This window comes from Bos indicus, chromosome 21, assembly GCF_029378745.1.
Source record: "Bos indicus isolate NIAB-ARS_2022 breed Sahiwal x Tharparkar chromosome 21, NIAB-ARS_B.indTharparkar_mat_pri_1.0, whole genome shotgun sequence".
NCBI lineage: Eukaryota > Metazoa > Chordata > Mammalia > Artiodactyla > Bovidae > Bos > Bos indicus.
The window spans coordinates 45,307,126-45,320,831 of NC_091780.1; the positions used below are offsets into that span (position 1 = coordinate 45,307,126).

Below are 13,706 nucleotides of genomic sequence, written 5' to 3' on the forward strand. Positions count from 1 at the left end.
AAAGCAGCATAACAGCCAAAAGGCAGAAACAATAGAAATGTCCATTAACTAACATATGGATAAGTAAAATGTACTAAAATGTAGTATACAATGAACATAAAGAGAATGAAGTACTGACATATGGTACAACTTGAATGAACCTTGAAAACATTATGCTAAGTAAAAGAAGCCTGTCACGAAAGACCATATATTACACAATACCAGTTTTGGGGATAATGAAAATGTTCTAAAATTGACAGTGTAAGATATCTAAGAATATATAAAAAACTACTGAATTGTACACTTCAGGGTGAACTGTATGATAAATGAATTAAATCTCAACAAAGCTGTTAAAGAATTGTGATCAACAATCAAGATTGCCGGGAGAAGTATCAATAACCTCAGATATGCAGATGACACCACCCATATGGCAGAAAGCAAAGAGGAACTAAAAAGCCTTTTGATGAAGGTGTAAGAGGAGAGTGAAAAAGTTGGCTTAAAACTCAACATTCAGAAAACGAAGATCATGGCATCTGGTCTCATCACTTCTGGGAAATAGACAGGGAAACAGTGGAAACAGTGTCAGACTTTATTTTTTGGGGGCTCCAAAATCACTGCAGATGGTGACTGCAGCCATGAAATTAAAAGACACTTACTCCTTGGAAGAAAAGTTATGACCAACCTAGATAGCATATTCAAAAGCAGAGACATTACTTTGCCAACAAAGGTTCGTCTAGTCAAGGCTATGGTTTTTCCAGTGGTCATGTATGGATGTGAGAGCTGGACTGTGAAGAAAGCTGAGTGCTGAAGAATTGATGCTTTTGAACTGTGGTGTTAGAGAAGACTCTTGAGAGTCCCTTGGACTGCATGGAGATCCAACCAGTTCATTCTGAAGGAGATCAGCCCTGGGATTTCTTTGGAAGGAATGATGCTAAAGCTGAAACTCCAGTACTTTGGCCACCTCATGCGAAGAGTTGACTCATTGGAAAAGACTCTGATGCTGGGAGGGATTGGGGGCAGGAGGAGAAGGGGACGACAGAGGATGAGACGGCTGGATGGCATCACTGACTCGATGGACGTGAGTCTCAGTGAACTCTGGGAGTTGGTTGGTGATGGACAGGGAGGCCTGGCGTGCTGCGATTCATGGGGTCGCAAAGAGTCGGACACGACTGAGCAACTGAACTGAACTGAAATGAACTGAAAGTAGTCATGGTAATAATAAAACCCTAAATTTAAGATCACTCTACCTAGAAAACCCCATTTACACCTAAAAATGTCTTACTTCTTTCTCTTATTTGTCGTCAACAGACCAGCCATCAAATAGGAAATACTGCTACCTGAACTGTCCTTGCTGCCCATCTCCTAAGGTGTGATCACTAATAGAACCTGTCCCTGGACCCTCAGCTAATACATTCAGTGAGTGACCTCACTCACTATTAGATCTCAAAACTCGATGGTAACCCTAGTGCCACAAGTATTCGATCTACTGATCAAACAATCCAAACAATGAGCTCAGAAAGAATATGTAACTTCTCATATTGTTAAGATGTGCTTATCATAATCCAAGTGGAACCCAGGAGAATCTAGAAAACTTTATTTCTCTAACTGGCAAATTTCTCTAACTCAAGAACTGAGAGCGTTGTTCAGATGAAAGAGAAAGTGTTTTAAATACAGCTCTTGATAAGTTTGAAAAATGTTTACTCCTGAGCCAGAGATTACAGGAAAAGAAAAATAAAGGAAATAGGTGTCATTGAAAATTTACCTGAAAAATGAAATTTCTCTTCAGAAAATCGGGATAGCTGTGCACATATTCTGCTTTTCTCTTGCAACAAAGTTTCTTTTAAGGCACTTTCTCTATGTCCTCTAGAGTTAAGGGCTTCAATCAGCTGATCCAGCTGTTCACAGGAACTGTAAAAGCACCACCGATTTGGCTTATGCACCGGTTTTGGCAGCTGCACAGTATCATCATACGGACCGTGGTCAATGCTGGAGGTAGATTCAGACATCAATGAATCTCCAGTTTTAGTGGATACCTGAGGCGCTTGAGACTGTACATTATCCTGAAATGATGAAGGTCTAGGCAACAGCATGTCTTCAGTGAGACCAGAATAATCCTCTTCAATAAACAATCCAGGAATAGAAGGGAAAATCCAGTACCGTCTGTACATGCGGTCACGGCCCAAGGGAAAGATATTGGTACATGCTATGGCACTTTGGATTTTTTCTAAGAGCTCTTTCTCTTTTCGTTGGTGTTCCTGTTTTAAAGCTTCTTCCTCCTCAGCAGTAAGAGGCTCTCTTGTTACGCAGTTGACCTCTTCTTGCCTTGTAAATTCTTTAAATCCATTTTGTCCCCTTTTTCCTGTAATTGAAACCACCATCATATTTTAATTTTTCACTAGAAAAACATGACAAGCTACCCCAAGTTACTACACATTATGGAGTAAACTATGTGCCACTCCCACATACCCCCAATTTGTAGGTTGAAGTCTTAAACCCCAAGGTGACTGAATTTGGAGACAGGGCCTTTAAGGAGGTAATTAAGGTCAGACTGGTGTCTTTAAGCAAGAGGAAGGGAGATCAGGGCACTCTTTCTCTCCACTTGTGAGTGAGAAAGGTCATATGAGGACGCAGTGAGAAGGTGCTATTACCAGCTGAGAAAGGCCTCACCAGAAATTAACCCTGCTGGCACCCTGATCTTGTACCTCCAGTCTCCAGAACTGTGATAAAAATTTTTGTTGTTTAAGCCACAGTCTGTAACATTTTGTTATGGCAACATGAATAGCCTAATAAACTATGTTAATAAGAAATTGGCACACTTATATATAAAGAGATACACAAAAACCTTCTATCTCCATACTGGAGAGTGTGCCAGAGTCTGTTAGTTATTTTGCAAGATACATTCAGTCCTTCTTCTAAGGCAGAAGTTAGCAAACCACTTCTATGAAGGGCTACTGTTACTGCTAAGTTGCTTCAGTCGTGTCCGACTCTGTGCGACCCCATAGACGGCAGCCCAGCAGGCTCCCCTGTCCCTGGGATTCTCCAGGAAAGAACACTGGAGTGGGTTGCCATTTCCTTCTCCAATGCATGAAAGTGAAAAGTGCAAGGGAAGTCACTCAGTTGTGTCTGACTCTTCGCGACCCCATGGACTGCAGCCTACCAGGCTCCTCCGTCCATGGGATTTTCCAGGGAAGAGTACTGGAGTGGGGTGCCATTGCCTTCTCCCCTATGAAGGGCTAGCTAGTCAATATTTTAGGCTGCTTGGGTCATACGGTTTCCATCCCAGCTACCCAACTCTGCCACTGTAGGATGAAAACAGTCACAGACAATATGCAAATGAACGAGCATGGCTATACGCAACAAAACTTTACTTAAGGTCATTGAGTCTGAATTTCATGTGATTTTCACATGTCACGAAGTATCACTCTTTTTAATTTTTTTTTCCCAACTATTTAAAAATGTAAAAACCCTTTCAGGCTCATGGGTGATATTAAAACAGGGGGCAGGGTGGATTTGGCCAATGGGCTGTACTTTAACAACCACTGCTTTAAGGTAACAGAAGCCTTAATTATTAGCAGGCACCTAGCAATCCAATCGGAGAAGGCAATGGCACCCCACTCCAGCACTTTTGCCTGGAAAACCCCATGGACGGAGGAGCCTGGTGGGCTGCAGTCCATGGGGTCGCTAAGAGTCGGACATGACTGAGCAACTTCACTTTCACTTTTCCCTTTCCTGCATTGGAGAAGGAAATGGCAATCCACTCCAGTGTTCTTGCCTGGAGAATCCCAGGGACCGGGGAGCCTCGTGGGCTGCTGTCTATGGGGCTGCACAGAGTTGGACACGACTGAAGCGACTTAGCAGCAACAGCAGCAGCAATCCAATGGAGAAGGCAATGGCAACCCACTCCAGTACTCTTGCCTGGAAAATTCCATGGGCGGAGGAGCCTGGTGGGCTGCAGTCCATAGGGTCGCTAAGAGTTGGACACGACTGAGCGACTTCACTTTCACTTTTCACTTTCATGCATTGGAGAAGGAAATGGCAACCCACTCCAGTATTCTTGCCTGGAGAATCCCAGGGATGGGGAAGCCTGGTGGGCAGCCATCTATGGGGTCACACAGAGTCAGACACAACTGAAAGGACTTTGCAGCAGCAGCAGCAGCAATCCAAGAGAAGGACAACGTTTCCCAGACCTTCTTTCCCCAGTAAATATGGCTACATTAGAAACTACTGGTCAAAGAGATGGAAGCAGAAGCACTGTCTGTAACCTCTGGGTTATGCCTCTTTTTCCCCTTTCCCTAGACAGAATGGAGACAGGGTGATAAATCATTTTGGAACATGAGGATGGCAGCAAATGCTCAAGGATGACAGTACCAACAAGACAGAAGGAGCCTAGACTCCTCCTGGCTGGCCTTGTATGCTATGTTGAAGCATTAGACTTCTCTCCTGTTTCATTCATTGTCAAATTGTTTAAATGGATGGGGGGTGTTTCTTCTCTTTCTTTTGCCTGAAAGGGTTTGTGTAAGATTGGAATTATCTGCTTCTTTGAAATTTGGCAGAATTCACCATAAAGTCGCCTAGGAGTGATGTTTTCTTTATAGGAAGGTTTTTAATACTAATTCAAGATCTTTAACAGTTTAGGACCATTCATATTTTTAATCTTTGTATTAATTCATTTCTATAATTTGCATTTTTTCTAGGATTTAGCTTTCTGCCCTCTATTTTCAAATTTACTGCTATTAAATTGTTATGTTATCCCCTTATCTTTAAATTTCTACTCTATCTAGTTATACTGCTTCAATTTTTAGTCCTAATTTTGTTTATTGTGACCCCTCACCCCCCCGAAAGTCAATTCAACAAAGGTTTGTCTAGTTTGTGTCTTTTTCAAAGAACAAGCTTTTGGCTTTGTTGTTTTTCTCTATTACAGTTTTATTTTCTATTAATTTCACTCACGTTTATTGTCTCCTTATATTTCGGGAGATTATTCTAGTTTTTACCTCTAACTTCTTAAATGAATGCCTAGTGTAATTTGCCTTTCTACTTTCCTAATATGTATTAAAGCTATAAATTTTCCTTTAAGTAGAGGGACTGTATCCAACAAGTATGGACTCGTATGGATTGTATCCATCAATACGCAGTATTAATTAGTTTTAAATATTTTAAAATTTCTATTAGGGCTTCTCCTTTGAAACTCTAATTACTTAGAAATATGTTCTAAATTCTAATGGCATAAGATTTGTTTTGGATTTCCAAATCAATTGCATTGCAGTCAGAGAATACAGCCTCCATGATATTGTATAAGAGATTTTTCTGTCCACTTACAATAACCACTTTAAAAATAATGTAAAAAAAGAGATACTGTCCAAATTAGAGGCACAGAATAAACTTAAGTATCTCCTTTAATAGTTATCAAATGAAAATGGTTAGAGATCCTCAGAAGTAACTTGTATCACAAGCTTCAAAAAATGCATTTCCTTTGATCCAGCAACTTATGAGATTACTTTAAGGCAGCATAGATTTCCATTCTCAGTAATATGACACCAGTTACAAGCATTACTGATCTTTGTATCTCTAGCATCTAAGAGGCATTCAATGTTGAATTGGTACATTACAGAATAAAAATTTCTACTTGGTCAACATAAAGTAGCAAATACAAAAAATCAACAACACACCTTGGAATCACAAATGGAAGTAACCTAATATATATTTCAGAATAGTGAATTAATAAAATGCCTTATCAATTAAAAGCAAGCAAGCATGCCCTTATGAAATTCTGTATTACCCCTTCTGCCTCTTTTATGTGGTCCCGGGTCATCTTCATCTTCAGAAACTGTATCTTGATCTTGTTCCTTTTGCTCTATTTCTTTGCTCTCAGTGCTAGTATCAAAATCTTCCCTTTCTTCCTCCCTTAATAAGAAAAAAATATGTATAATTCCATTCATGAAATATTTATTGCCTGCCTATGAAGTGCCAGGGTTTATCCTTCGAGAAGTAGTGAACAAGATAATACAGAGTTTATAGTCTTGCAGATAACTATATAAATCATTGTACAATTAAAATATGTAATAAATACTAAAAAAGAAGGAGTTCAAAATGCTATGAAAGCATTTTGAGGAGAACTTGATCCCTAATCTCAGGGATCAAGTAACGCTCGCTTATAAGAAGTGACGTTTAAACTGCAAGACTAAGGAGGCTGGGAGGGGTGAGGTGGCAGTTAAGAAAAAATCTTTGTTTCTAGAAGAAGGAATAACCTGCAAATGCACTGAGCTCAAGGGAAAAGGAAGGAGCTTGTAATTTTGACAAGAATATAAACAAAAAAGAAGCAATTTAAGATACGAATGAGAAAAATCAGGGCAAGATCATACTGGGCCTTTTAGGGCATTATTCAAAGAGCAATGGGGGTGGATGGGGAGAAGCTACAGGGAAAAAGTGGAAGAGTTTAGAAAAGGGAAATGACATGATTAGAAGGTACTCTTGCTGTTATGTGGAAAATCATCTGAGATAGAAAGCAGATGAGGGGAGATTAGTAAAGAGGCCACTGAAATTAATCCAGGTAGCTGGCTGGGAGGTAATGGTGGCTCAGAGTATAAAAGGAGATAAGTAGACAAACAGTAGGGGGGAGAAGTAGACAAATTCAGATACAGTAAGTAGGAACAATATGGATGTTTTATCACTGTATTGTCCAAATCACTGTATTGTCCAAATCAAAATTAAAGTTGCATGGAATTTGAATTCCACCACTTATGTTCTACATTCAAAGAGTTTTGCAAACTCAATGTATTCAGGAGCCAGAGGGATAACATAAATGAGTGAGGTTAGATGAGTACAAACATATGAAGTGGTGGGATCTATTACATGCCTAATTTCTTTTTTTAAAAAACTGAAGATATCACACGGAAAAAATAATTGCAACTACATGAGGCAATGAATATTAACTAAATTATAGTAATCATTTAACAATATATACATTTATCAAATCATTATTTTATATACCTTAAATGAATACAGTATTTTCGGTATAACTGACATAATTGGAAAAATATTTATAAAGTGTAAAAAAAAATTTGAGACAGCGTTCACATACCATAAAAATCACCATTTTAAAGTGTACAACTCAGTGGTTTTTAGTAATATTAACAAGGCTGTACAATTACTGCCTCTATCTAATTCATCATCTCAGAAGAAAAGCTGGATACTATTTTCAATTCCTTTTCCCCACTGCCCATGGTAACCACTGATTCTACTTTCTGCTCTGGACTTGCTTATTCTGGACTTTTCCTATAAATAGAATAATCACACGGTCTTCTTTGATTAGCTTCTTTCACCTAGCATGTTTCCAAAGTTCACCCATGTTGTAGCATGTATCAGAATTTCATTCCTTCTTATTTCTGAATAACATTCTGCTATAAGGATATACCACAGAAGCAGTATATCATTTTGTTTATCCATCAACTGACGGACTGATGAACATTTGGGTTGGACTATTTTTTGGTTACGAAGAATAATGCTGCTATGAACTTTCATGTATACATTTTTGGGTGAATGTATGCTCTTAATTTTCTTGGGTACATACCTAGGAGTGGAATTGCTGGCTACATGGTAACACATGGTTTAGACTGTTTGATGAACTGTCAAACTTATCCAAAGCAGCCACACTGTTTTACACATCCCTGTGAGCAATGTATGAGAGTTCTAATTTCTTTATTCTCACCAACATACGTTACCATCCCTCAACTGAAATACCGCCATCTTAGTAAGTGTGAAGTATATCTCATCGTGGTTTTGATATGCATTTCCTTAATGACTAACGATGTTGAGCACCTTTTATGTGCTTCATATAGATCTTCTTTGAAGAAATGCCTGTTAAAATCCTTTGCCCATTTTAAAAACTGAGTTGTCTTTTTACTATTGAGTTGTGTGAGTTCTTTATACATTCTGGATGTCAGACCATCATCAGATATATGATTTATAAAAATTTTTTTCTCTTCTCTGGGTTGTTTTTTTAACTTTCTCAACAGTGTTCTTTGAAGCACAAAAGTTTTAAATTTTGGTGAAGTCTATTTTTTATTTGGTTGCTTGTAGTTTAGGTGTCATATCTATTATTAACTTTCTCAAGGTATCCAAATAAATTTCTTAAAGTATTACTGATGGCCATATAAAATACAACTGTTCCAAGTTTGTGACCTATGAATGTAACAGGTATTTTTATATGTAAGTATAATCAAAAGTCAATATGCTGAATTTGGAATACTGAGGTTTTTAGAATTTCTTTTTCAGATTTTATTTTATAATGATTATTTCTGCTAATTTTGAATATGATTTGCCATCTACAATATAGGAAAAGTCCCCACTTGTCTTCACAGCCAATCTTCATCCCTAATATGTCAATATGTAATAAAATACTTTAGGCAGTCACTGAATTATTTAAGGTGTTGACATCTTCTCCCTCCACCTTCTACCAAAAGCTCCAATCTCTTCCTTAAAAAGCTTGAAGGAACTCTGTGAAACACAGAGTACAACTGTGATGATGGTGGTGGAAGGGAGAGATACTATTAGTAATGCTAGAATGAGTAATGCTAGCAGTTTTAGATTCCCTCAAAGTGCTTTTTTTTTAAAAAAAAAAAAAAAACAACACATGTATATCTGAGGACTCTTTGTATGTAAATTTCATAGGCTTGCTGACACTATTACAAAACTACAGAAAATTCGTTTTCTAAAAATTTGGAAAGCATTTTAGAGTTTAAGGTGCTGATTTTTATTCTTTATGTCATCCAGATAAGCAGTGTAATTCAAACCATACCCAACAGATATATCTGCAATTGAATTTCTTTGCTCATCTTCCTTTAGTTTTTCTTGTTTCTCCTTCATTTTTTGTTCTTGCTCCTTAAGTTTTTCTTCTTTCCTTTTACGAATTCTGAAAGTTAAAATAAAATATTATAGTCTATATGATACTTTTAACTTTTTATCTTTAACCACCCAATTACAGAAAATGCTCCAAATGTTATCACAAACTACAAAGTAATCTATTCATAACAGCCCAACATGGTTTTATTTTTTAATAAATTTTATTATTATTATTGTTATTTTTTTTGCTGTGCTGTACAGCATGTATGGGATTTTAGTTTCCTGACCAGGGATTGAACCCATGTCCCCTGCATTGGGAGTGTGGAGTCTTAACCACTGGACTGCCAAGAAAGTCCCCAACATGTTTTTAGAGGAAAAGAAATAAATAGCTTTCATTAGCACAACGGACTATAATTATCTCTCACCTAGCAGCTGCTTCTTCCCTCTCTTTTCGATGTTGTTCTGCTTTTAACTCCCGGAACTCCTGTTTTGCTTGTCTTAATATGTCAACATAATCTTCAATGAAATCCCTAGTAGAAACTAGGGTCAGTAGTTTCCCACAGAGAGCATGAAGTATCTTCATCTTTTCTCCTGCCAAAAATTGGTAAATAACTTCTGGATTATCAATGACAAGAAAAAATTTAATTTGTGGCTCAATGTGAAAATATTTAATAAAGACTAGGGAAGAGTCTCTTAAGATCAACTAAGCTAGTGGCATTTATGGAAAAAAGCAACTTTGAATCCAATTAACAGTTATGTGATATACAACACATTTCAAATACTAATAACTACTAAACAGACATGAAAAACTTTCTAATTGCAAAGAATTAACTTTTAAGTTTTAATTTTAGGCTTATGTAGCTTATGTGTGAAGAACAAATCAAAACTAAGTTATAACCACATGAGACGCAAGATGTGGGTTTGATCCTTGGTACGGGATGATCCCTGTAAGAAATGGCAACCCACTCTAGTATTCTTGCCTGGAGAATCCCTTGGACAGGGCTACAGTCTACAGGGTTGCAAAGAGACATGACTAAGTGATTGAGCATGCATACATGCACACACACACACACACACACACACACACACACAAATGGCAATAGGCAAATTGCTACTCAGAAAAGACTGCACAAAAACACTACCATAAATTTTAAAAATTATATGAATGTTAGCTCAACTATACCACAATAAAAGTTTTTTAAACTACATGACTCTTAGGAATTAGGTTTTCTTATGTTTCCTTAAATAAGCATAATAAATTCAATACTATATATTGTACATTTCAATTTTTACTTTTATCTATAAAAGGAAGTAAAAAAAACTCTTAATTTTACATATTGTGCCTCACTGCTCAAACATTTACTCAACTGAATGTTAGCATTCTGCAGCTACAGCTTACATTTCTGATATATTAATAAATAAAAATTAAAGCTAGCTAATTCCCACTTATCTTTCTAGACTTGCTAGATGTAGTAAACTAACCACACATTTTTAAATTAATAGAAAATCCAAAGAGAAAAAAGACAAGAAAATCATAAATAATTAAAAGTTAATATGAATAACAACTGTAGTTAATTTAGGTCACTATTTGTATTCTGATAATTTTTTTTAAAAAGACTGTTTTCTTCCTTTCTCTTTTAAAACTAAATGTCATCTAAAATTTTCTCGTCGGCTACCAAGTATTCTGGGCATAAGTAGGAAGGTTATACAAATTCTAACTTGCAAAGTTTACCTGGTGTCAAATCATACACTGAAGTGCTTGACAGTTTCTTCACCAGGCTGGGGTTGCTCAAACGAAGCTCCATGCAAGCATCATCTGTAGCATCAAACCCTCCTCGTTTCTGATACCTGTACTTCGCATTTGCTGATGTTACATCAGCACCCGAAGCTAAGATGTGTAGTCTGAGGATTTCAGAAAGAGTGCAGCTATCGAGATCCAAGCTTTTCAAACTGCAGCCTATAGTCATTAAAAACGAAACAGTCATTTAGAATGTAAACAATAAATCCTCAGTAATGTAAAATATACCTTTATAAAAATAAAAAGGCAATAAAAAAAAAACAAAAACCCACACATACCCTGATGCAACTGCGGCCATGCAGCTGCCAAAGATGCAACTGCAGACAGTGCAGATTTTGTGGGGTCTGTATCTTCATCCAAAGCCTCTGTTAGATCTTTAAGGAAATAAATACTTTATTCTAGTGCAAATCAAAGCTTGAATATTTGGGAATAATGCCCTTTTTAAAATGATGAAAGAAACAGCAAACAGCTTAACATTCAGGAACCTCAAAAGAACTGACACTAGGTACCACAAGCATCATTCACATTCTGCCTAGGCTCCACCTAAAACTATAAATCCTAAGACATGTACTACACACTAATTTTCCCCTTACTTAACATAGAGAAGACAATTTCCAAGTTACCAACAAGATACACATACACATTCCAAAAATATGGTAAAATACACTTTAAAATGAAAGACAAATTTCCTTGCTCAATATAACTTTAAAAAAACTCTACTTTGAAAATCAGAATCTATTTGAAGATATCCAAATCTTTCATAAATATTCAATTACAAATACTGAATCATAACAAAGTATAAGTTGTAATCATCACAAAACCAACGCAGGAAAAGAGCTAGAAGAACTTAAAGACAATACTACTGTCACTTAACCACAGATTTATCTCTTCATTTAAATTGCCTGTTTTTATTTTGCAAACTCTCTGATCCATGAAACAATAGGAAGATATCCCTGTACTTTCTAAGTAAACTGCTTCAGCTTTGAAAACAGTGCTTAAGCTACAAATAGGACCAAAGAGCAAGTCTACTGACATAAATATATTTAAACCATTAGGATATACAATTATTCCTTACATAGATAATAAAATGTCACCAATGAAAAAACTTTTAAGCTGATAAAAAGCCCTTCTGCTCTACCACAGTAGACACAGCTTCAGACTAAGTCTCAGATAATGTAAATTCTACTCTTAGCTCTGTCCATCCCTAGTTTCTACTTACGTAGCCTCTAGATCAGGCACTTAATTGGCTTCATTTTTTTTACAGCGCTAAGTCAAGATCAGCAGTTTTCAAATTCCTCAAGTATTTCTTGGAAGCACCATATAAAGTGAATGGAGATGATAATCCTGCCCATTCATCTTTTCAACTCTCCTACACTAGCAGGGAGGAATCCCTGTACAATTTGTAGGCCTCCATGGATTAGAGCTGGGAAATCACTGAGCTAACCTGGTTCTGTGGTTCCTTCACTTTCTACTTTCCCTCCTCAAAGTTCACAAGCTGAAAAAATGAACCTTAGAGAAAAGAACTGCTGTCCTTTACTAAAGGAAAAAGGCCCTTTGGGATTATGTCAGATTACAGTTACTGACAATTCCACAGCATTTGAAGCATAAACAGTACCACACAGGAGAAGTTACCTAACTAAATGTTACATATATACATAAGTTATTCCTACAAGGCCATGAATTTAGTCGAAATGACAGACATTTATAATGTTCCTCACCAGGGAAATACTAGATGTAAAACTTTTTTCAATTTTCATTTTACATACAAAGCCAAACAAACTTAAAATTAATATAGGCACTCTAAAATTAACAAGTCCTAGTTAAAAAGCTGTATAAGTGTACTGGCTCTCTTCCTTTGCAGCAATTCAACTTATTTTATCTATAGTAAGCTATCATTTCCTGGGACAAAGGCTGTAAAGGCCTCAGGAAATGGACAACCAACAAAATGACAATTTACTTTTAGTTGTGTTTAACATGCTAAAATACATATTCTTCAACTCATCTATCTACCAAATTGCTCTTTCAAGAAACTGTAAATATCATTCTAGGGTTTATTTGCTGAGATAGTCACTTGGATACATCATACCAAGAGAATACAGCTAAACTGTGTGGGGGATGACCACCTGAAACATACATTTATCATCATCATAATCTAGAATCAGGTACATATAATTTCAACACTAAACAATAACATCTCAGCAATACACATAACTATTATATATCAGGAGAATGCTTTTGTCTCTATACTTGTGAAAGGCATTTAAGTTCATGATGTAAGACTAAAGAGAGGAACTGATATTTATAATCTAAGTTAAAAAATTGCTGGTCAAAATTTCCAAGATTCAATATAAAAACAAGGAGGCCAAAAAATTACATGTTCTTGACAGATAATTACTTCTTTGCCATATTATAAGGTAATAAAATGTAATCATTACGAGGCTCCAGTCCAGAGTGCCTGAGTTTGTATCCATCACTTCTTATTAGCCACGTGTCTTTAGGCAAGTTAATTAAACTCCTTAAGACTAAGCTTCTTTTACATATAAAGGCAAAAATAATTACATCTTCCTTATAATGGTGGTATGAAGATAAAACAACACATACATGGTGTCTTTCTCGTTACGCCATCACTTAATCTCTATGTGATCTTCAGTAAATGACCTCACTGGACCTCATGTTTCACCACTGAGGTAAATACACGCTTTTATTGTCTGCCCAATTTCCCCATTTCTAAAAGGAGCAAGAAACACCTTACGGAAGGCCAGCTAATGAAGAAGTAAATAATATTCAATCCCATGTGATTATGTCAGGTGCTTTCAGGAAGACTACAGAAAACCCTTTTTGTTACTGAGATGGGAGAATACATGAAAAATACCTGGGGGAACAGTCTGGGGCCCTTAATGAAACTGAAGTCACCATTTAAAATGTGGTAATAGGCAAATGAGAGAAGGGTGAAATTTTTGAAGTAATTTTTTCTCCCTCCATAACATTTAAATAGTTTCAAACAAAGCATTATTAATGGTCAATACTTATTCCGAGGTAGACTTTATAGACAGTTGGTATAGAAGTAGAGCTATAAAAATTACAGGAATGA

The 13,706-nt window shown here is 36.6% G+C and overlaps 1 protein-coding gene across 2 annotated transcripts in view; it reads right to left on the minus strand.

Moving 5' to 3' along the window:
• BAZ1A (bromodomain adjacent to zinc finger domain 1A) overlaps positions 1-13,706 on the minus strand; it is an 86,785-nt gene that overhangs the window by 17,478 nt on the left and 55,601 nt on the right. The window contains exons 12-17 of one of the 2 annotated variants that reach the window (XM_019983689.2): positions 10,894-10,989; positions 10,550-10,774; positions 9,243-9,408; positions 8,774-8,887; positions 5,756-5,880; positions 1,742-2,338 (exon numbers count right to left, since the gene is read on the minus strand). In XM_019983689.2, coding sequence (XP_019839248.2) covers positions 1,742-2,338; positions 5,756-5,880; positions 8,774-8,887; positions 9,243-9,408; positions 10,550-10,774; positions 10,894-10,989 — 1,323 coding nt within the window. The remainder of the gene's footprint in view (positions 1-1,741; positions 2,339-5,755; positions 5,881-8,773; positions 8,888-9,242; positions 9,409-10,549; positions 10,775-10,893; positions 10,990-13,706) is intronic. The other variant, XM_019983690.2, reaches the window with a different exon arrangement.